At 40.4% G+C, this 23,880-nt stretch overlaps 1 protein-coding gene across 2 annotated transcripts in view; it reads left to right on the top strand.

The window, feature by feature from the left end:
• The first annotated feature begins 19,724 nt into the window (after positions 1-19,724).
• Positions 19,725-23,880, top strand: part of LOC134021831 (fibulin-7) — a 62,636-nt gene continuing 58,480 nt past the window's right edge. Inside the window, exon 1 of one of the 2 annotated variants that reach the window (XM_062462889.1) lies at positions 19,725-20,037. In XM_062462889.1, the coding sequence (XP_062318873.1) occupies positions 19,966-20,037 (72 nt within the window). In that variant the 5' untranslated portion in view covers positions 19,725-19,965. Of the gene's footprint in view, positions 20,038-20,248; positions 20,445-23,880 lie in introns of those variants that run through there. The other variant, XM_062462890.1, reaches the window with a different exon arrangement.

Here is a 23,880-nt window from a genome sequence, read left to right as displayed (position 1 = left end):
ATGTTAGCACGTCACGTTTGATGTGATAATTTCATACACAAGGGATACACACAGGTTCGAAGACTCGTTCTCGCCCCCTACAGTACAATTCGGATAGGTATACATCCGCGTTAAAATATCAAGGTGAAAGTCATCATAGCTTGCGTAGTATAGACCCAGCTCCCAACCCAACTTTGAGAATAGATTAACAGCAATATTTTTTTTATCGCCGATAAGAGTCGCAGCGCGTTAACGCCCGTTAACGCCGATAACGGCACACCACTAATATATACACACAAATACATGTAACATTTTCATATATTTAGTGTCTCATTTAATTTGTAATTTATATATTTTGTATGTCAATTAAGTCATTAAATTATATAATTAGTCATTTATTTAAGCTTTGTGTTGTATAATTATTTATTTATCCAAGTATTTAACCATTCATACTACCAAAACTAAATACTTTACAGATTGGCCTTAATTGTCCACACTACGTTTTTCTTTGAAAACGCATATTTTTCTCTCGGTTTTGGCCTTCTTTCCACACTGAAACAGCGTTTTTGATTGCGAAAACTGAGCTTTTTGAAAGCGCATTCCAAAGTGGTTTGTGTAGCCAATCATCTGATCATTGATTTATTCCATTCAATCCAGCAAACAAAAAAAACAAAAAACAAATCGACATTTTGTTTTTCTGTTTACACCAATAATGGAAAACGTTTGTTTGTCCTATTTGGGTGTGCTTTGCCTTCGGCAAGGGCACAACCTTTGTTCTCTCACATATATATTGTTTTCCTGTTTCTCTTTATTATTGTTGGAATGCTGCTTCAGCATTCCAAGTATTGTTCTTTGAATGTTTATTCAACTTCTTCTATTTCTTCCAAGACACCTTTCAGCGCCTTCATCTTCAGCTATTAAAACCGTTCAGCTATCAAAACATTCATCAGTTTCAGGCCATTCCTGCTATGACTTTTCAGCTTTGTACCTCTTATGCTTGAATTAATATAAATCAATATTCATAATATTTTTAACATGGGTTTCCAATGGAGTTTTCTTTCAAATCCTCTCAAACTTCTTAAAACTTCTTCAACTTCCAAATCCTTCTTCTTCCTCAATCTTTCAGCTAGAGCCACCATTTAAACTGACACTGACAAACTGACAAAACCCTAAACTATTTTTTAATAATTCAGCTTTTTGATATCAAATGACTAAATGTAATGTATTCAACTTTTTTCAATATCACTGATTATGTTTCATGACTTTTTCAAGCCGTTTCTGAGATTTACATGGGTGTGTACGTGAAACCCTAGAGTGCAGACTGAAACGCTTAGAGTGGAGGGCAGCTTCGGATGTCGTTTGAAAAAATATTTCTAGTTTGCCAGCATTGCCACAATTTTCGCTCTTCATGCTTCGTTTTTGGATCAATAGATAGCTAATTTTGTGCTGGTCGTAGACAGTTGTCTGTTGAATCCAACAGACGTACACATTTGTTCAGAGCCCCACGAAAGCGAGACAAAGTCCAACTCTCGCCACATAGAGACCAATGCAAATCTGGTGACAAAATCGTCAGAGAAAGCAAAAAGAACAAGATTTTGAAACTGCCGGTAGAGTCGTATTTCTGACCGCACAGAAATATAAAGGACATCTCTGGTTTCGGCAGAGTCTTGGGTCTCGGAAAATATCCTTATTTTCTGGATTGGACGTATAGTTTTGCGTCTAGGTTAACTTGTTTGAGGTGTGGATTCTAGCTACATTTCTGTTATTCTCTGCCCTCAGCGCGTTAGCAATCATAGCTGCACCATCACCGTGGCAACGACAGACACGCACCACTCAGTCTCTCACGCAGGTGATTGGTATTAGCTGATTAGTGGAGTCACAAGACAGAGTTTGATAGTATTTCAACCTAATACAATTTACAAGAGGTGACTCTGCAGGTGCTGCTAATATCTCTTTTACTACTATTGCTAATGGAACTGTTTTATTCTACTACGCCACTGTGCGTTGACTTGACCATGAGAAACCCGATTACTAGCAATTGTCGGTTTATGCCATACGATTACTCCGTTTACATGTGTAATTAGTTATGCGATTACTCAATAAACGCGTCTACATGATTCTTTTTTATTAATCGTTGTATGCTCCACGGACAGAACTTGCACCATCATCCTTCTGCAACAAAGTGTCGCCGTGTCTTCCTGTATCGGCCCTACTGCTGTATGTTTCATTCCATCAACACATTGAATCCTACTAAGAAAGCCGAGTAAACGCACTCAATGGTAGGCTACATCTGCTACTGCTATTACTATCCCAACTATAATTTCAGCTGTTAAAACGATAATATTCTTGTTACGACTAGCTAGCCTACTTCTTCTGTTTAACAGTTCAGCTTTCAGCTTCTCCCACATTGTAGGCTATTTTAGCTCTTAGCTTTGTTAGATGATGCAGTTCAGCTTCCACACTGCCTCTTTTGTGTGACTCACACATTTTTGAAATTCATTTCAGCTTGCGGGTATTTTCTCATTTCTCACTTTTATACTTTTTAAAATATTAAGGTTTTTGTGCAAATTATTCTCCCTTTAAAAGTAATGGTAAATCCTTTCAAATCATTGTTGGAATGCAGCTCCAGCCCCTTTCAAAAATACCTTTCGGTTGCTTTGAAGCTTCAGCTGATGACTTTCTACTAAATTTTCACTATTTTCAGCTTTTTCAGCATGGTCAGCTATCCCCATTCAGGTTTTCAGCATTCTCACTGCTGTTTCGCAGGAACAGCCTTTTCTAGTTTATTGTTTATTTTCGCCCCCCTAAGGATCAGTCACAATTTGGACTACATACACAACGGCGGTGTCAAAAGGTTCGTCTTGGTAGCGATTGCGTTGGTTGTATTTTTATTTACGTTCCGTTGGATGGTTTAATAAGTTCAAATTAACTTATAAATTATTTTTGCCCCCCTAAAACTCAGTCAATATTTGGCATACATAGACAACCTAGGTGTCAAAAGTTTCGTCTTGGTACCCATTGAGTTGCTTCTATTGGGATTTACGTTCCGTTGCATGGTTTAGGCTTAGGTTAAGTTTCTGTGGCGAAAAGTGAAGCTAACGGTGGCTAACTTGCTAGCCACAGTCACTGACGTTACTAACGTCACTACCGTCACGAAAACACGCGTGACTACCTGTAGCAGAACATTCGTTTCGCATCTATTAACTTGGGGGATAGCTAAGCTAACTATAGCTTTACTGCAAGGCAGCTGCAGAAACGCCACAAGCAAAGAGGCCAGGGTGATAACTATTTACTCATTTTACTTTGTGATGTGAAACACAATTGTGAAATGTAATGTACAATATTAGCTGATATTATTAAGGAAGTAGGCCCACATCTACTTTCGGAAACGGTAGTCTACTTTCACTGAAGCATTAGCATCATGACATTAGCCTCTGTTGCCCGGGCAACACATACTACAGTGGTCTATGATGCATCTGTTTTCAATCGTTAAAATAAACATTCCTCACAAATACATTTTCGTTGTAGGATTTATTATGACATTACATTACAAGTAAACGATTTGTTGGTGAAATTATCATTACCTGTGGTTTCAAACCAGTGTTGATCACTGCAACGCTGTAGCCTACGCGAGACACACTACAGTACTAGTAAAACATCTACACAGCTGTTAAGGAAGTCAAACGGCGACAGAACATGTTCGGCACTCCCCTTACTTAAATCAAAAGTCTTTCAATAGGTGAAACTATCTGACTACTAACCTGAACTTCATTGCCACAGCCTAAACTTTGCCAATCTGTTCATGAAAATAATTAATTTCAGCCTAAACCGTACAACGGAACGTTAAATCCAATTCAACAAACGCAATCGCTACCAAGACGAACACAGCAGTACTGTAGTGTAGTAGTACAATTTACCGGGGCAGCTTCACACAGGGCTATATCGCATTTTGCGTTGTTACTGACAATGATCGCTACCAGTGAGCTTTTTATGAATGAGCGTTTTTCCACTAAATAAATGTCAAGCTTATTTACGTTTTGGGGGGCATATTTTCAGATGGTACTGTTTGAATTGCGATTCCATCTTCTACTGCCGGTAACGTCGTAGAATAATCTTCAAAGGGGGTTCTTTATTCATGAATGAATGCAATATGAGTACAGTAGGCTAAATGCCTGAAAATATCACGAGAAGGGAAAACTTAAAAGGACGTTTAAATCAGAGATTAGGTCAATTTTTACACCGGTCTGCCAAATTTATTGGTTTTGATTCAACGATTAGGCTGCCTCTTGCAGAGGAAATGAGAAGACATCTATTTCATTCTACACTTCACTCGTATTTTCAGTTGTAAATGAGCAGCAAAAAAAATGCTTTTAAATCTATGTAATCTTTATAAATAATAAGTATGCATTTTTATATAAAATATACAGAAATATCAGACCCCTGTGCAACCGACGCAAGCAAGCACACCCTACAATTTCCTCAGAAATTGTACCTTGAAACAGAAAATCTTGAAACTGAACATTTCATAAACAAGGAAACCAAAACGAAATTACAGATCTTATTTTAAATTTTAGTTCTTTATTTTTTGTCCTACTTCCCACGGGGTCTTCCTGCTGCGCCGAACGAACACAACAACAAAACTCCAAACAATGCTTATCTAACTAAGCTTAAACCTTTAACTCTGTAGCTTCTCAGCTTGCCGCGGGCATTCTGGGTAACAGGAGCGTTGCCGCTACACAACTATCTAATCAACTTTCCTTCGTCCTACTCTGGAGTCTTTACATTTATTCATTTAGCAGCCGCTTTTATCCAAAACGACCTCCGAGAGAGCTTTACTAAAAGTGCATTGGTCAATGATCATAAACGAGATAGCCCCAAAAAGGTTTTTGCAGGCTTTTGTAGTCTTTGATATTGACTAGTGCATGCTGGGATTTCATGACGTCAACTACCCGAGCTCAGTTCACAATTCAATTCTAAACCAAAAATTATGTTATTTGTCCGTGGGATGAAAGTAAATATCTGGAAAATAACTGTTAAATTAGCTAGTTTTGATAAAGTGAAATTAAGTGTTTGAACAAAACATTTTGGTGAAAATGTTATTAATATTTGTAAAAAAACTGAAATCTTTGTGTATTTTTAAGTAACATTTGGCTGTAATGTTTATGTAAAATGATCAATTTACAGTTTGCCATTGTCTTTCCATCTGTATTTCCTTGTCATTCATAAATACAGAAAAAAACACGTATAATTTACAGAAAAAGTGCAGTAATTTTTTATTTAGTGTGTATGTATAAGAATATTGAAGCCAGGCAGGGGTTGACAATATTCACTTGCCCTTTGATGATGGCACAGATTGGGGAAGCATCCCTGCAGGCTACCTGGAGCATGCAGATATCTATTGCAATCAGCATAGCTGGCTTCATGCAGAACGTCTCACAAGCTTCTCTGTTCATCATTATCGTTACTCATTTATCTGACGCATTGATTATATCTGAAACATATGTTCAGCGTTGTCAGTACACATTGGTATATCTTAAAGGTGTCAACCGAGCCCTGGTATTCTTCTCCACCTTTTGAGGGTTAGGGTTAGTGATGAAGCTCAATGAAATGAATGAAACTAGAGAGGGTACAATTTCTGGGGAAATTGTAGGGTGTGCTTGCTTGCGTCGGTTGCACAGGGGTCCGTTTTTGAATGACATTTTTACAACTGATATTTCTGTATATTTTATATAAAAATGCATACTTATTATTTATAAAGATTACATAGATTTAAAAGCTTTTTTTTTTGCTGCTCATTTACAACTGAAAATACGAGTGAAGTGTAGAATGAAATAGATGTCTTCTCATTTCCCCTGCAAGAGGCAGCCTCATCGTTGAATCAAAACGAATACATTTGGCAGAGCGGTGTAAAAATTAACCTAATCTCTATGACTTAACCCTTGTGTTATCTTCGGGTCATTCTGACCCATCAGTCATTGTGACCCACCGTCGTATTGCGACAAATTTACCGCATACAAAGACAAAGCAAAGCATTTTCTTTTAACAGCTAGGCTGTCTCAGACCCCCCACATTGCAAAGGTTAAAATATTTTTTTTTGTTTTTTTTTTTTGTATTGGGTAAAATTGGGTAAACACAACGATGGTTCGTTATGAACCTTCGGGTCATGTGACCCGAAGGCAGCACGAGGGTTAAACGTCCTTATAAGTTTTTCCCTTCTCGTGATATTTTAAGGAATTTAGTCTACTCATATTGCATTCATTCATGAATAAAGAACCCCCTTTGAAGATTATTCTACGACGTTACCGGCAGTAGAAGATGGAATCGCGATTCAAACAGTACCATCTGCTAACTGAAAATATGCCCCCAAAAACGTAAATAAGCTTGACATTTATTTAGTGGAAAATCGCTTTCATAAAAAGCTCAGTGGTAGCGATCATTGTCAGTAACAACGCCAAGTGCGATATAGCCCTGTGTGGAGAAGCTGCCCCGGTACTACGGTACAGTACTAGACTACTCCTGTGTTCGTTCGTCTTGGTAGCGATTGCGTTGGTTGAATTGGATTTAACGTTCCGTTGTACGGTTTAGGCTGAAATTAATTATTTTCATGAACAGATTGACAAAGTTTAGGCTGTGGCAATGAAGTTAAGGTTAGTAGTTAGATAGACTTTTGGTTTAAGTAAGGGGAGTGCCGAACATGTTCTGTCGCCGTTTGACTTCCTACTGTACAGCTGTGTAGATGTTTTTGTAGTGTCTCGGGTAGGCTACAGCGTTGCAGTGAGCAACACTGGTTTGAAACCACAGGTAATTATAATTTCACCCACAAATCGTTTACTTGTAATGTAATGTCATAATAAATCCTACAACGAAAATGTATTTGTGAGGAATGTTTATTTTAACGATTGAAAACAGATGCATCATAGACCACTGTAGTATGTGTTGCCCGGGCAACAGAGGCTAATGTCATGATGCTAATACTTCAGTGACATAGTAGACTACTGTTTCCGAAAGTAGATGTACTTCCTTAATAAAATCAGCTTATATTGTACATTACACGTCACAATTGTGTGTCATATCACAATGTAAAATTAGTAAATACTTATCACCCTGGCCTCTTTGCTTGTGGCGTTTCTGCAGCTGCCTTGCAGTAAAGCAGTTAGCTTAGCTATCTCCCAGAAGTTAACGAGCTGCTAAACTAATGTTCTGCTAGAGGTAGTCACGCAAGTTTTCGTGACGTTAGTGACGTAGTGACGTTAGTAACGTCAGTGACTGTGGCTAGCAAATTAGCCACCGTTAGCTTCACTTTTCGCCACAAAAACTTAACCTAAGCCTAAACCATGCAACGGAACGTAAATCCCAATAGAAGCAACTCAATGGGTACCAAGACGAAACTTTTGACACCTAGGTTGTCTATGTATGCCAAATATTGACTGAGTTTTAGGGGGGCAAAAAGAATAATAAAAAGAATAATATATATGTGAGAGAACAAAGGTTGTGCCCTTGCCGAAGGCAAAGCACACCCAATGAAGCTCAATAGTCCAATTTGAAAATGTGCAAATGACTGAAGATAGACCAGATAGGCTACAGTATTAGGGGACCGGTAAGGCCTGTATAAAGCATCCAAAACAGCATGTCATGGGACTTTAACCCTTGTGTTATCTTCGGGTCATTCTGACCCATCAGTCATTGTGACCCACCGTCGTATTGCGACAACTTTACCGCATACCAAAACAAAGTGAATCATTTTCTTTTAACCGTTGGGCTGTCTCAGACCCCCCACATTGCGATGGTTAAAAGAAAATTATTTTTATTTGTTTTTGTATTGGGTAAAATTGGGTAAACACAACGATGGTTCGTTATGAACCTTTGGGTCATGTGACCCGAAGGCAGCACAAGGGTTAAGTATTGATGTGTCTCCTAAAGTAAGAGACAAGACAAATATGAAAGTCGCAGGATTAGCATCATAGATTCATTCCTTCACAGGACACATCCCTGCTAGGGATGTTCATGACTTATCATTGATCGATTCTTTGCTGTTCAGGATTTATCCGGTTAAATGTAAGCTATTAACCAACGTTTGCTGTCTCCATTGTTAGGCTACTTAAAACGTCACTAGGACGATGTACTCCAGTGCTTCCGCTGTATTCATCATACCGCTGCTTCGGAATTGAATGAAACGTCATCAAATGCGAGCGAGTAGATCACGATTAGATTGGATCTGCTCCACGATTCTAACAACCAATTTAAACGATGCGAATACAGCAAGCACTTCTGTTCGGCTCGGTCAAGCAGTGACGAACAGGGCAGCTTTTAGTAACAGTAACCCTACTGGTAACACTTTAGAATAATGGTCCGTTGTTAACGAGTAGGTATGCAGGAAGTAATAGATAGTACTACATTAACACCGGATTTAATACTATTAACTAATATGGAACCAAGGTTAACTAAGCAGCAAGTAATAGCTAATTTACTACAAAGGTAGTTCCTTGGTAGGTATTTGGTTATTACTAAATACATATATCCTCATTGAGAACTACTTGTGAACTATGACCAATTAAGAAAGAATAACCAATTAATTATTAATCACAAAAGTAACTTGTCTAAAAAGTGAACCATTCGTTTTTTTTTTTATCTGAACATGGTCATAGCTTTTCAGAAGCTTGTGCATCAAATGGGTTCTTTGTGGAAACCAGCAGGCCCGTAGAGATTACCCCCGCAGCCCCCGCACCGCGGGGGGGCCTCGTGTGGCAGGCCCCCCGTTTTTTTTGTTTTTTTTTATCCAATTTGAATTACATGGGATGTCTTATTGTCTTGTCTGTGTTTCCAGAGTTGATATAAAAATAAAGACAAGTATATTTAATTGTGCTTTCTTTGTTAGCTAGGTAAGTGACATGACGAAGTAGGTCAGATGGTCACACAGACCGGCGAGCCCGCTGCAAATAGGTAGCTAACTGTAGCGTAGCGTAGGAAAAATGAAAGGCACATTTAAAAGCGGTGCCCAAAAGCGGCATTCAAAACAGAACATTTCTGAATTAAATGCCAAACTTCCCAAAATTACAAGTCTTTTTCGACCAGCCGGTGAAGGATGCACTCATCTGCCAGAAGAGACAGGTATTGTACTGTTTGCTATAGCTAACATTACTGTACCACATAGCTATACTTTGACAGCTGTACTGCTCTGTCTGTGTTGTGCTTCCTAGCGTTAACAGCGAGCCTCCTTTCCAAGAGCCAGGAAAATTAGCCTTGCTCCTTTATTGACTTCCTATCAAGCTGACAACATTGAAATGGAGTGAAACTACAAAAAAAGTGCTTAATTATAAAATATATTACATAACTGACATTATTAGCAAACATGATAACGTATGCGACAGTAGTATCGTGCAGTTGCAGCAATTGCGTTTGACTATTTAAACATACAAAAAACATAATCAAAGTTACAATAAGTCATTGTATTTCAGTTATATTCATATGATCGTGTAAAACGTACAGTCATTGCTTTCTAAAAGATTCACACAACAAAAAATGGCTCAATTTATGATTTAGCAAACACGCTAATAATAAAACACAACTCCATACTATCAAGTGTGCCTGATGTAGCCACGGCCATCAAATTATTTCTGACAATACCCGTGACTGTCGCAAGCGCTGAAAGGTCATTTTCCAAGCTGAAACTGATCAAAACATATCTCAGAAGCTCCATGTCACAAGAGAGGCTGTCAGGTCTGGCCATCCTTAGCATAGAAAATGAACGTGCGCGCAGTGTAGATGTAAAGAGTGTGGTAAAAGACTTTGCACACAGATTTGCTAAAAGACGCGCACATGTGTAGGCTATTCACCTGCAAACCTGTAGAAAGTATATATATGTAGGCCTACTTGTTATGTTGTTGTAACATATGCTCTGTTTGAGAGTTTTTTTCTTATTGAATACATTTCCCTCTCAAGACAAGCTTGAGTTTTGATATCTTGCATTTATTATAGGACTCTTCAGAATGTTCCGAAAAGTTCAGTTGATCGCGCAGTGGCGGTTCTACATTGAATTACACCCAGGGCGAGACGCCCTTCGCTTCACACCAAACATAATAGGAGGGTTACATAAACATGCCCTTACACGCTAAATGTCTGTTATTACATGCTATATTAATATAACTTTTAGGGAGGAACACTTTTAGTTATGACGTTAAACTATACTTTGTCACGAAATATAGTTGTAGCAAATGTTCGTCTTTGAAACTACCTACAGATTTGAAAATTCCGTTGGCTAATTACAGGGCCTAACCTAAATAATGAAAATAAATAATAAATGAACTTGTAACAGTGTTTTTGCAAAGCACACTATTATGGTGAAATGTTATCTCGTGTTTGTTGAGTTAAAACTAACGAAATATTGTTGTTGCATAGCAAGCATCATAGCAAAAAGGCTAACAAACGTAAGAGTTAGCCTATACCCACCAATTAACATTAGCCCTTCATTAATGACATGGATACCGTAATAATCATACAGAGACATATTTGCATACCTTTATCTTTTTCTCGTTTCTTCTTTTCTTTTTTTTCACACAATTAAAAAAAAAAAAAATGTGCAGGAACTTTAGGCCTATATTTATAATATTATGAATGAAATGTGCGTTATTTGGAAGAAAGTCGAGGTGCAACTGACTTTAGCCCACTAATTTAGAGTACTGCACTATACAGTGCCCCCCCCGCCCCCCCCCTTGTCCGTTCCATTTGGGAGACCCAGTCAGGTGAGCTGTCTGTCCCCCTCCCCTTTTTTCACACAGCTTCTGTGCACGGCACCTTCTCAGCAAGCAGGGGTGCCTGCAGCTGCCTGAAGGGGGCGCCAATTTGCCAATTCCCCACACAGTGAAATGATGGAAAAGAGAAAACCGCTTTGCGGCGCAGATTTTTATTTATTTACTGCTCGTGCGCCCCCCACGTGACATGAAAAAATGCCGCCCCGGGCAGCTGCCCGGTCCGCCCGTGCCTAAAACCGCCCCTGTGATCGCGTCCGGGTCCTGTTCGTCCCGTCGGTATTTGTATTACATTGTCCGTTACATATGTTGTGTGGGGGGGGGGGGGGGCTCTCAGGATTATTCTGCGGGGGGGCCTCATGTGTTTCCGTTACGGGCCTGGAAACCAGTTTATGAATATTATATCCCCCCAAATACGTAGCTACAGGTTGAGATTGTGACTTCTCTTACCAAAGGATGGATGTATGTTCTCTGTATTGGATTGTCTCTGGATTAGTTCACTATTATGAGCTCTTGAGTGTCAGTTCAATATGTCTCAGACTCCAAAGACCTACCTTTATGTTACAGTAGCCATCTGAGGAGGACTTCTCTTTAGGATATGAATATAAACATTTATGTTCTCTTGTCAAAAACAATTTGCATCCTGCATTTATGTTGCGATAAGCGCAAAACCACATCTTCCAGATTATAATGCTTGTAAGAATATCACTAGTGCCTCACAGAAATGTATGCCTGTACAGTATGTGTATAAATATAAAATTAGACTTATATTACTTGTGAAAACCAGTATAACTCCTCACTAATTACTCAAGCATTACCTTGTCATCCTGCAGGAATTACTTGTGATGTGGACCATTATTTTAAAGTGAAAAACATGTTAACTCATCACTAATTACTCAAGCATTACCTTGTCATCAGCAGGAACTACTTGTGATGTGGACCATTATTTTAAAGTGAAAAACATGTTAACTCATCACTAATTACTCAAGCGTTACCTTGTCATCCCGCTGTAATCTGGACCATTATTTCAAAGTGAAAAACATGTTACCTCGCAAGATCTACAACATAAAACAACTGCAGATTGGGCAACATTTTTTTTATTATATGCACTGGAAGATTTCCATGAAATCTTAAAAGAAAATCCTACTTAATGCAGAAATGCACATGGGCATGCAAGAATAAAGCACTTTGTAAAATAAGTCTGAAAAAAACATTCTTTGTTTGGCACAATGATGAAACCTAGAATTGAAAGAAAAATTCTGTATTTTGAATGAAACATTCAACACATTAAACAAACTGATGAAAAACTGAGCCAAACATAATTGCTAAATAAGTATTAAGTAAGTAACGCTACATGCCTAACCCAAACTAACGTATAACGTTAGGCCTATACTCACTCTGAGTATAGCATTGGCCACTACTACGAAATACAACAGCAACACAATTCCAAAGGGATGAAAATGATGAAGGAAGAAATAACAAATGGCCCAATTCAGAGAACAGGAACATGGTCCAAATCGCTAGCTACAGTTGTTGCTAGCTGTAAAGCCAGGCTAGCTGTCGACTAGCTTGTAAAAAGTCCCATTCATACAAACTGTATATTATTGCAATCGAAATTCGAACTAATTCCACAATTCGAAATTCGCACTAATTCTAGTCTACAATTCGAAATTCTAGTGAAATTCACCTAGTCGTTATCTAAGGGATTATGTTAGCCAAATACTGGATATTTACCATCCATAAAAATGTGCCAAATGATTTCACGCTACAAACTCACTAATTGACGTTGCACCAGAGTATAGGTATAGGGAAAACATGACATGGATTTCAGGACAAACAGGTTTCGGTAAGCCAAGTCGACTGGATTTGGAAAATGGACCGGTCGGGATTTGATATTTTCGGAGCTGCAGAAAGACGTAATAGCAGTCACATCGAAATTGCATGCATAATCATACAGTATGATCAAATATTGGGGAGGACGTGTCCCATAATCATACAGTATCATCAAATATTGGGGGGGACATGTTATAACGTTAATCATAGTCATTCATAAACTGGTTTCCACAAAGAACTCATTTGAGGCACAAGCTTCTGAAATGTTATGACCACGTTAATAGTAAAAAAACACAATTGTTCACTTTTTAGACATTACTTTTGTGATTAGTAATTCATTGGTTATTCTTTCTTAATTGGTCATAGTTCACAAGTAGTTCTCAATGAGGATATATGTATTTAGTAATAACCAAATACCTACCAAGTAACTACCTTTGTAGTAAATTAGCTATTACTTACTGCTTTGTTAATCTTGGTTCCATAATAGTTAATAGTATTAAATTCGGTGTTAATGTAGAACTACCTATTACTTCCTGCATAACTACTCGTTAACAACGGACCATTATTCTAAAGTGTTACCCGTGATTCACTTCAGTACGTGCAAATGTCGCTCCTCGGATAGATATGCCGCGAGTGCTCATGGTCGGCTCCTGGACGCAAGCCCCTTTTGGACAGCACAACAGCAGCACGGGAAACGGAGCCGCCCCTCGCCGGAGCCTTCCCCAGGCAGCATGCAGGGGAGGGGATGGAACGGCCTCGCCGCACTCGAGAAACAAACAGCTCCTAGTGGCCGAACCCCATGTTGTACAACGGACAGTCCTTAATGTTGGCCGAACAAGGCTAAACGGGAACTCGGCGCCCTGAGTTTTCACCGACCCCATCGGTGCAGGGCTCCTTGGATGGAGAATCATCAGGAAGCAGCTCAAAACCTTCGTTCAGATCCCCAAAACACGCACACGCCGTCCGGGACCGAAGAGACGGACAGGGAAACGCGAACGACAGACAGGCCAACACAACACAGAGAACGGGAAGCGACCAGCAACGGCAGCAGCGCAGAACACAAAGGTAATCGAGGATGCGTGTGCGTGCATGTGTGCGACTTTATAGAGCTGCCTATCAAGCAAAGCCTATGGGCTGAGAACACGGCAATGGGTGATATGGCGCGCGCTGCCCGAGTGCCATGCCTGAACTTGCTTCGCTCATTACGGTCATCTGCGTCGCCAATTCCCACTGTCTCCAAAATGTGCGTAGGCCTACAAATGGGTCAGAGTTTGTGTGGAGGACCGCACATTCTCCCATCAAGTTAGTTTTTTATAAATCACAACCTTTGCGTGGGAAGTGGCATACGCACATTTTCAGCCCCATTTTGTGCGTACGCAACGTTTATAAATGAGACCCCTGGACTCCCCAGCATCCTACGCCAGGATCCTGTTTGTGGATTTCAGCTCTGCCTTCAACACCATCATCCTCACCCTGCTTCAGGACAAGCTCTCCCAGCTGAACTCCACCTGGAGGTGTATCACAGACTTCCTGTCTGACAGGAAGCAGTGCGTTAAGCTGGGATAACAAGTCTCTGACTCCCGGTCCATCAGCACCGGATCTCCTCAGGGCTGCGTCCTTTCCCTTCTGCTCTTCTCTCTGTACACCACCAGCTGCACCTCCAGTCATCCGTCCGTCTAACTCTTGAAGTTTGCAGACGACACCACCCTCATTGGTCTGACTATAGGTGGGAAGCGGACAACCTGGGGACCTGGTGTAGCCAGAACAACATACAGCTCAATGCTCTTAAGACAGTGGAGATGGTTGTGGGATCTCAAGCTCAAGCTCAAGTACTCGTAAAAATACCCCCGATACCAAAGACCGATACTGCACGTTTTTTTATTCATTTTATTTTATTATTACGACAATGGTGTAGGTGAGAAATTAGATCTATATATATATATTAGGGGTGGAACGGTACACTGAAGTCACGGTTCAGTTCATACCGCGGTTCAGACATTCGGTACGAGTTCGGTACAACGGAGGGAAAAGCAAAACAAACCACAGTTTCTCTACGAGTGAATACGGGCGCATTGAAGATGACATGTAAATTCCGATTGCGTCAGTATTTTTTGGGGCCCTATTTGTATGTGTATCTAATGGCTGGTTAAGCACTGTAGGGAGGAGAAGTTGGACAGTTTTTTTTTGGTCTCGTTCCAGTGATTGGCACACCTGGGTGATGGCGTCGGATATTTTTTGTCATTTAGCACACGCCAGATGCGTTATATTCATTAGCATGTTAGATGTATTTCCATACCCCACAACCAGTCACGTGCGGTGATGTCAGTAAGAGGCTAGGCACTGAGTTATGAAAGCCAGATTGCCTAATTACCAAATGTTTTGAATAAAATCGAGCTTGCCAGATTTTCATCCATGGATCTGCCACAATGAATATGGCTTCAGCTGTGGAACTGGTCCTTAGATTTAAATATAACAGCATTGAGCTGGTAAGCTATTGTGTGACATGGATCAACAATTCAAACAACACCATACAATGGATTACCTGCAAGGAAATCTATAACTTGGTCTAAAAGACTTGTTTGTCAATAAAGATGTCAGTGCCCTAAAAAGGATTCCTTGTGTTATTGTTCACAAAAAATAGTCATAATGATTAACCATGTTACATTTACATTTATTCATTTAGCAGACGCTTTTATCCAAAGCGACTTCCAAGAGAGAGCTTTACAAAGTGCATAGGTCACTGATCATAACAACAAGATAGCCACAAAACATTGCGAGTAGCCAAAACATGAAGCACACATTGTGAACAACCAAAGTAAGTGCCAAAGGGAAGAACAATAAGAGCATGTAGTTAAACAAGTTACAATTAAACAACATGAACCGCTATACGTGCAAGTGTACCTGTGGAAAAAAACAAGCAACAATAATAAAAACAATATATCACAGCGAGTACAAAAAATGTAAAACAGTTACCACTAACCACAAGAGCAACAAGTCTCTGAGCAAGAGTCATTGTGATCCTTGAGGAAACTAACATCGGGTCAAGCGAACCATTCCAAAGTACCGTTGTACTCCTGGAACAAGTGCGTCTTGAGCCTTTTCTTGAAGGTGGAGAGACAGTCAGTGTCTCTGATGGAGGTGGGGAGTTGATTCCACCACTGGGGGGCCAGACAGGAGAAGAGCTTGTGTTGGGACCGGGCGGTCTTGAGCGGTGGGACCACCAGGCGGTTGTCTGAAGAAGACCGTAGGTGACGGGTGGGGGTGTAAGGCTGCAGGAGAGACTTGATGTAGACGGGTGCAGTCCCGTTCACTGCTCGGAAGGTCATGTTGTGGTGTCACCCTGCCCCCACCTCTCATATGCTAAAATTTGGAGTTGCTGGTTGGAGTCTTTACTTGATGGGTCTCACACCTCATTGTGTAACTTACTGTCACATTGCTAGTCATATGTTGATAAGTAAGGGTCAACATGTGGTCTGATTGGTTGTTCTTGTGTATAAAAGTAATTGTGAAGCATTGTTCTGTGGATTCTTGATCTCCTGAGACCTTCTCCTCAGCTCTGGCTTGTCCTTCCTCACCTCTTGCTTTTTCTCTCTGGTTTACAATAATCATGGTAGAGCAGGTAAGATTTAAAACCTTCATTTTGTAACATGTTTGCAATGTAATTGATTTCATTCATTTGCAATGTTATTAAATATCTATTTAATTTAACCTTAAATCAACCATACTTGCCGATTTAACCCAGAGTCAAATAACTGCAATTTCCATTGGTATTGGCATTATTTGGTTACAGTTTTTCTCAGTCGCTTTGGTGCATTTCTCACATCACTATTTACATTTGCACAACAGTTAGTTCAACCTCCACAACATTTAGTCATTTGTGCACATCATAGTAGCAGTTTCTCATTCCTTCCAACAAATTGCAAGTGCGTTTGGACATGCATCAATTGCTTTCATACAACTCTCTGCTGTTTTATAACATTATCATTTGCTTATGTCATGTCAGTCAAAATTAACTATACTTGTGAATGCTGAATAGTCATTCCATATAAAACTAATAGTCCTCATTTAATTGTTTGAGTCATTATATACAAAAATGTTGAACTAGTTGTCAAAATCTGTCAAGCAAATTTTACAAAGTTTTTTAAAATCTTTTTTTTCCTGAAAATGTCTCCTAAATTGAACCATTTCTCTCAGGTGAATCTCAGCTTTCACTGAAGAGAAGGGGTGTGTGAAGTATCAGTTGCAACCAATGATAAGCCTATTCTCTATAATCACTGTCAGAGCTGAGTCTCATAAACCCCCACTTTACAAGCACATATGAACCAAGCAGGACATAGTGTGTACCATTTCTACAATACTGTGACACAGAAATGGAAAGTCAGCCTTGAGGAAGAGGGTGTGGGGAGGAAGGGGACAAAACAGGGGAAGAGGAAGAAGAGGCCAAGTACATAGGCGGATCCCTGATGTTGTTGTTGCATGTTGTACTGCAATATTGTTTACCGTTGTGCACAGCTGTACCCAAAGGGAGTTTATATTTGTTATAAATAAGGGTGTATTTTTTCGTTTGCACAATGCTGTGAACAAATTAGAATTGCAAAGAGCATATGCAGTAAAAATGTGAAACATACATATTCAGTGTCTTGTACTCATTTACCTCCCTAAATACAGTAATGTGTAACTTTACTGTATTTTTCAAATGGCAGTGCAAATAGTATATAGTGCTGTCTTGAGCATTTTCAGGTAGTGTCACCAAGATCTGACTTTTTTGCATTGGAAAACATTTACAGAGTAAACTGTCATAATGAAAACATGACAAAGCCATTTGACTATCTTGTTCATAAACAATGGTGTCGGGACTTTTCATCTTGATGACACTGACACTTTCATTGACACGAATACTTGCTTTTGAGGAATGAGTTATCCATTTTGAGCAAGTGACACGCTTTTGCAAGTTATCAACTAGGTTTTGCAGTTTGTACTAATTGTTTTGAGAACTGCATTAACTGTTGTGCAAATGTAAATAGTGATGTGAGAAATGCACCAAAGCGACTGAGAAAAACTGTAATGTTAATACACTGTTCAGTTTCCCCTCTTCCTTTAAACCATAGGGGATTCGTTTTGGTTATTTGGCCAATATTAAACCCTGTACATTGTCACTAGGCTATGACAATGAAGGGGAAAGACTATCAACAGAAAACCAAAAGGCATATCGATCAACTATTCATAAGCAATTGGTAATGTAGGAGGCAGCAGACAATTGTAGGTTAGATTCATTTGCATGAATATACAAAGGCATTGGCAATTTATTCATTAGAATGATTAAATGCTTTTATGATGTGCATAAATGACTAGAGGATATGGACATTGAACAAAAAGTTTTGAGAATGTCAATTGTGATCAGAGAAATGTAGGTACACAAGCAACTGATAAAAACTGAAGCTGCATAACAGGCACAAAAACCACAAGCACTGAACTATCGATACTGTATATTGATAGTTCGATAATGATTTTGTATATTTTATTTAATTTTAATTCCACTTAGTACTGCTAGTTTATGTACCCTTAGTCCACATATTTAAATTTTAGGTCCCTATATGTTTATTGTATGCACCTTCCTGCCAAAGCAAATTCCTTGTCTGTGCAAACTTTCATGGCGAATAAATCCCATTCTGATTCTGATAATTCCAATAATCTCTCTCAAAAATCTTCATCATCAACTGCATCACGGGCGCTGTGCACTAGTTACATTAAATGTTAGAAAGGATAATACTAAACACATTGACTCATTGTCAAGTTTTTGATTGTCATTGAATCATTGTTGTTGTTCAAGATTATTTAGATGCTTAAAAGAAATTCTGAATCAGCCTATATACTTGGAAATATAGCAGTTGCAAATAGGAAGCCATTTAAAAAAAAAATGTTGAACCATGAATCACAAATCAGAAGCTACAAATAAGAAACCAACTTCAGCCTTGTTACATGAAGAATTTAGAATGTAAGGTGTTTACTTTAGTCCAATTCTATTCCATTGGGGTTTTCTACTTGCTTCTAATTACTTGGTTGATTATTCCACCACTTTAATGAGAAAGATATGTGCCAACATAATTTACATTTACATTTAGTCATTTAGCAGACGCTCTTATCCAGAGTGACTTACAGTAAGTACAGGGACATTCCCCCGAGGCAAGTAGGGTGAAGTGCCTTGCCCAAGGACACAACGTCATGTGGCACTGCCAGGAATCGAACCAGCGACCTTCTGGTTACTAGCCCGATTCTCTAACCGCTCAGCTACCTGACACCCCGTAATTACACAGCCTCTGTATCATCCTTCTGTCATTCTGTCCCTCAGCGTTCAGGTGAAGCGACTTGATAGCAGTGCCACCAGTGTCCTTCTGCTTCACTCCATCTTGTCTGTACCTCTATTATTTAAAAGGCCATTTTAAAAGGCCAATGTTTGTCTTAGGGCAGGAGCTTCACAATATTAAATAACATTTTATACTCATCCACCAGATGAGCTAAATGTAACAAACATGAGTTTTTGAGTTTGTCTATAATTTTATTGTACAAACAAAGTAGCAGCCATACTATCGCAAAAGACAAATATAATACATTTACATTTAGTCATTTAGCAGACGCTCTTATCCAGAGCGACTTACAGTAAGTAAAAGTTGCGCTGACAATGTCAGTGTTGTCATTATCACTAGCGATAATGGGTTAGCTGCTTAAACTAGCTGCACCCGGGGTATTGCGCAACAGAAAAACAATCACACACATCTCAATCTCTGATAGGTGCGTTCTCCGTCCTCGCGATTTTGCAAGGACACTTGGCAATAGAGTTCTCTAGAGTAGACCACAAGTGCGTTGTTAGAGTCCTTGGTATTGAAGAACAGACATAAATCAGGTGACAACTAAGAGGTCTCCTTGCAGTCTGTCCACCTGCTTGGAGTCGTTGGTTGTAGGGTTAGGCTACAACAGGTGAAAAAACCTGGTTACGCCACAGAAATGTGTCCAACCTTTTAACAAATTTACACCAAGGCTACATTATCTGTCATTTTAAAAAGGCGTACAGAGTAATTTGGCACTTTCAGCATTGCAAAGCATAGGCTACCAGTAGCTACTAAGAAACCATCGGACTGAAGTCTGAGAGATTGGGGGAGGGTTTACGCCATCCAGACCTCTGAGGAGCCAGCTGGGACCTGAGGTGGCGGCTCTGTGCGTCCCGGTGTATTTTTTATTGTCTCCACGCGCACCTGATCAGCATCCTCCCTCGCCCTGATCCCGACCGCAAGAAGCTGTATCGAGACGACGGGGTTTTATAGCTACGTCTCTTTGGATTCCTACTCACTTCGAACTATTGGAGGGTAACTCGGATAGGATTTCAGCACCAAAACCACTTTTTGGATTAGCTATGGCACCGTCGCGTTGTTGTTTGGTGCTACTTTTTCTAACAGCTGTCCAAACTGGTCATGGAGGCGGGCAGGTTAGTAGGCTGGGTAGTTAGATAACATAACGATGCTTGTACACTTCGTCACATCTTCAAGAATAATGAAGCAAAAACTGTTGTATTTCAGTAATAAAAACAGGCTTACTCTATAGTCCTAAACAGAAAAAAAGTTGAAAAAAAATTGACTTAATTTAGAATGGGGAGTTTTAGTGAGATCGTGTTAAGAAGTACAGTACGGAGTAGTGAGGGATCTTGTCTGAAAGTTATGTAATAGGTACAAAGAGGTTCGGGTTTTGTCTGTAGTGAAACCTAGTTCGGGGCTGTGTAGCGGACGATGTAGCAGGCTTCAGCTACAACAACAAGAGCGCAGCATACTCAGACATTCCGTACTCGGCTTTGGTGAATTGTCAGAATTCCATGGCGAACGTGACACTGATTAAACAGTAAGTGTTTGTTTATTGGGTGTTTGACAAACCCTGTGTGCACATCGGGTAAAAAAGAGCCTCTTATTCCACCGTCTGTTGAAGCTGGTCAGCTGTTTACACTAAGACAGGGTACCCTGCGTCCAGTTTAAACTATAACCATCTGGATATGACTCCTCAGGTAGAGGCATTTCCTCTCTCTCTCTGCTTCTCTCTCTTTTTCTTTCTCCTTTTGTCTCTCTCTTTCTTCATTTCTCTCTGCATCTCTCTCTCTGCTTCTCTCTCTGCATCTCTGCTTCTCTCTCTGTTTCTCTCTCTCTGCATCTCTCTGCTTCTCTCCCTCTGCATCTCTCTGCTTCTCTCTCTCGGCTTCTCTCTCTCTGCATCTCTGCTTCTCTCTCTGCTTCTCTCAATGTGTCTTTCTCTGTCAGTCTCTGTCTCTCAGCCTGAGCATATTAAGGAAAATTGTGCTGTCCCCTCTGTGTGCTGGTTCGGTTGTTAACCAGGTGTTAACTGGTTTAGGTGTTAGCTAGGTGTTAGCTGGTTCAGGTGTTAAATAGGTGTTAGAGTAACGGAGTGAGAACCGTGAAACTCACTCCTCAGGTATGTAAGAGGCCACCCGCGTCAACGAATCGCTAGTTTTTCGTTGGCGTAGTTGGTAGTGATGGCGCTTCGGAAGTTAGAGGTGGTAGGTTCGACTCCTGGTCGGAGCAGACAGTTGCCCGTATGCCTCTGACGGAGCTTGCAAGACCACGTCCGTCACATTGGTGCCGTGACCTGGATTCACGAGGTTAGCGTCAGCTGACTGCCGGAGTGAGTTTCAGAGGGGTGAGTGTAACGGAGTAAGAACGGTGAAACTCACTCCTTAGGGAATGTAAGAGGACACCCGCGTCAAAGAAGGGCTAGCTTTTCTTTGGCGTAGTTGGTCGTGCTTGGCAAGTCGGAGGCCGAGCGTTTGAATCCCGTGAGTGGCGAACTACCTTGTCAGACGGAGCGTGGCTACGGCTCTTACAGACCCGTCCTATTAGCTGGTTCAGGTGTTAGCTAGATGTTAGCTGGTTCATTACATTTACGTTAATAATTTAGCAAACATGTTTATCCAAAGTGATCCACATAAAGATTGTGCAGCAGAAAGTAAATCAGTCTTAAGTATCTTGAAGAAATGAAGTGTGACTTGTTGAAACCAATGCTGTTGTTGTGGAAGCTCAGGTTTCCTGTGGGCCTGTGAATATTGAAGTTTTCTGAAAGCTTTGATGGGTTAGGGTTAGTTGTCTGAAAGCTTGGATGGTTGAGTGCACAGAAGAACATGAAGAATGGCTTATCAGTCCATCAGTGTTCAGAAACAGCTGGTGGCATTCAGAATCTGATGAAGACAGAGTTGGCGCATTCCAGGTCTGTGAACCTTCCAGACCCTAATCCTGGTACTCTACTGCAGGAAAACCAGACTGGGTTAGGGTGCATGGTTAGGGTTATGGTGATGGGTTAGGTTGATTGTTAGAGTAGGGTATGGAAAACCAGAGCCTAGGGTGGATGGAAGACTCCCATCTGGCAAACAGCCTAAGCCCAGGGGAGCCTGCCACTATAGCCCATAGAGGAGGAAGAGACAGACAGAGAGAAAGGGAAGGAGAGGAGGGGAAAGAACCAGGAGAGAGGGGAGGGAGCATGTGCACATGCATGGACAAAGGAACGTGCAAAACCGTGAAACATAGGACTACTCATGTGTTATTATAGGTTCCTGTGGATGGTAGGACTACTCCTGTGTTATTATAGGTTCCTGTGGATGGTAGGACTACTCCTGTTTATTATAGGTTCCTGTGGATGGTAGGACTACTCCTGTGGATGGTAGGACTACTCCTGTGGATGGTAGGACTACTCCTGTGTTATTATAGGTTCCTGTGGATGGTAGGACTACTCCTGTGGATGGTAGGACTACTCCTGTGTTATTATAGGTTCCTGTGGATGGTAGGACTACTCCTGTTTATTATAGGTTCCTGTGGATGGTAGGACTACTCCTGTGGATGGTAGGACTACTCCTGTGGATGGTAGGACTACTCCTGTGGATGGTAGGACTACTCCTGTGGATGGTAGGACTACTCCTGTGGATGGTAGGACTACTCCTGTGGATGGTAGGACTACTCCTGTGGATGGTAGGACTACTCCTGTGTTATTATAGGTCCCTGTGGATGGTAGGACTGACTACTCCTGTGCATGGTAGAACTAATTACTTGGATTACTTCCACATTGAATTGCATTTTATAAGTGTAGTGAATGCGGCCACCAAATCCTGCTTACTAAACCGCGTTTCCCGATAACGATGGATCTTAGTTGTTACGATGGTTCTCTACAAGCAAAGTAACGAATCATCGTTATTTCTTACGTGCGTTTCCCGAACATGCTCGTAAGGAGAACCCTCGTACCTGTCTCTTAAGAACTACTTGAGAGTGGATGAGAGGCATGCTTTGGCCAACCATGGTACGTGATGAGAGGCATGCTTTGGCCAACCATGGTACGTGAGTTTGCATCCCCGTGCATGTGATGGCCATGCATTGTCTTAGCCAATAGCATTGCAGAAGGAAAGAACAAGAGGCAATGACATGGGAGCAATAGATGTATTTGTGTTCGTACAGTGTAGAAACCACCAGATAGAAGTTCTGGGAAATGCATGGAGTTGCCTTAATTTATTTAGAGAGTGAATAAACTCGTGAAATGGAAAAGTATTGTAATATAATCCATTGAGTTCAACAATGTAACTGTATTCGAAATACCAACTATTTAAATTGTAACTGTAACAGAATACAGTTACTCATAATTTGTATTCTGAATACGTAACGCCGGTACATGTATTCCGTTACTCCCCAACACTGACAATAGGCTATAGTTTATTTGTGCCTGCAACAGAACGTAAGGTTGTTAAAAACGACACACACAATAATAATATTAATAACAAATATATAATTAAAAAAAGAAAGATATAAACGACCGTCCGAACAAGAGAATACTAATGAAGAACTAGGCATTGTCGGTTCTAATTGGGATACATTATCTGTAAATTATAGTAGGCTACACTAGACACATTAGCCAGGGATCTCAAGTTTTATCAAAAGTTTGGCGTGAGATAACCATACCTGTCAATGTTTGGGTACGTTGTCAGGTATCCTGGAGACCGGGGGGAGGGGTGCTGCTGGTGTTTCTGATTGGCTGGGAGGTGGCATTTGACACACAGATGACTATCAACTTGGTGGAAAACTTTACTGCGAATGCCTGTGCCTCATCCATTAATTGTATATAGAGGGAAAAGTTATCCCTTACTTCTCAGCTTGAGAAATATAATGTTTTGCAAGAGAGCGTGTTACCTGGTTGAAATGTGTGAGAGTCACGGCGAATGTGTGAGACTTGAGAGCCCTGCGTTAGCTGTGTTACAGATTCTGAAAACAGCGAAAGCTAGAATTTGCGTACA

This window comes from Osmerus eperlanus, chromosome 6, assembly GCF_963692335.1.
Source record: "Osmerus eperlanus chromosome 6, fOsmEpe2.1, whole genome shotgun sequence".
Lineage (NCBI taxonomy): Eukaryota > Metazoa > Chordata > Actinopteri > Osmeriformes > Osmeridae > Osmerus > Osmerus eperlanus.
Note: the sequence above shows the minus strand (reverse complement) of the source record. Positions and strands in the feature narration are given on the sequence as shown.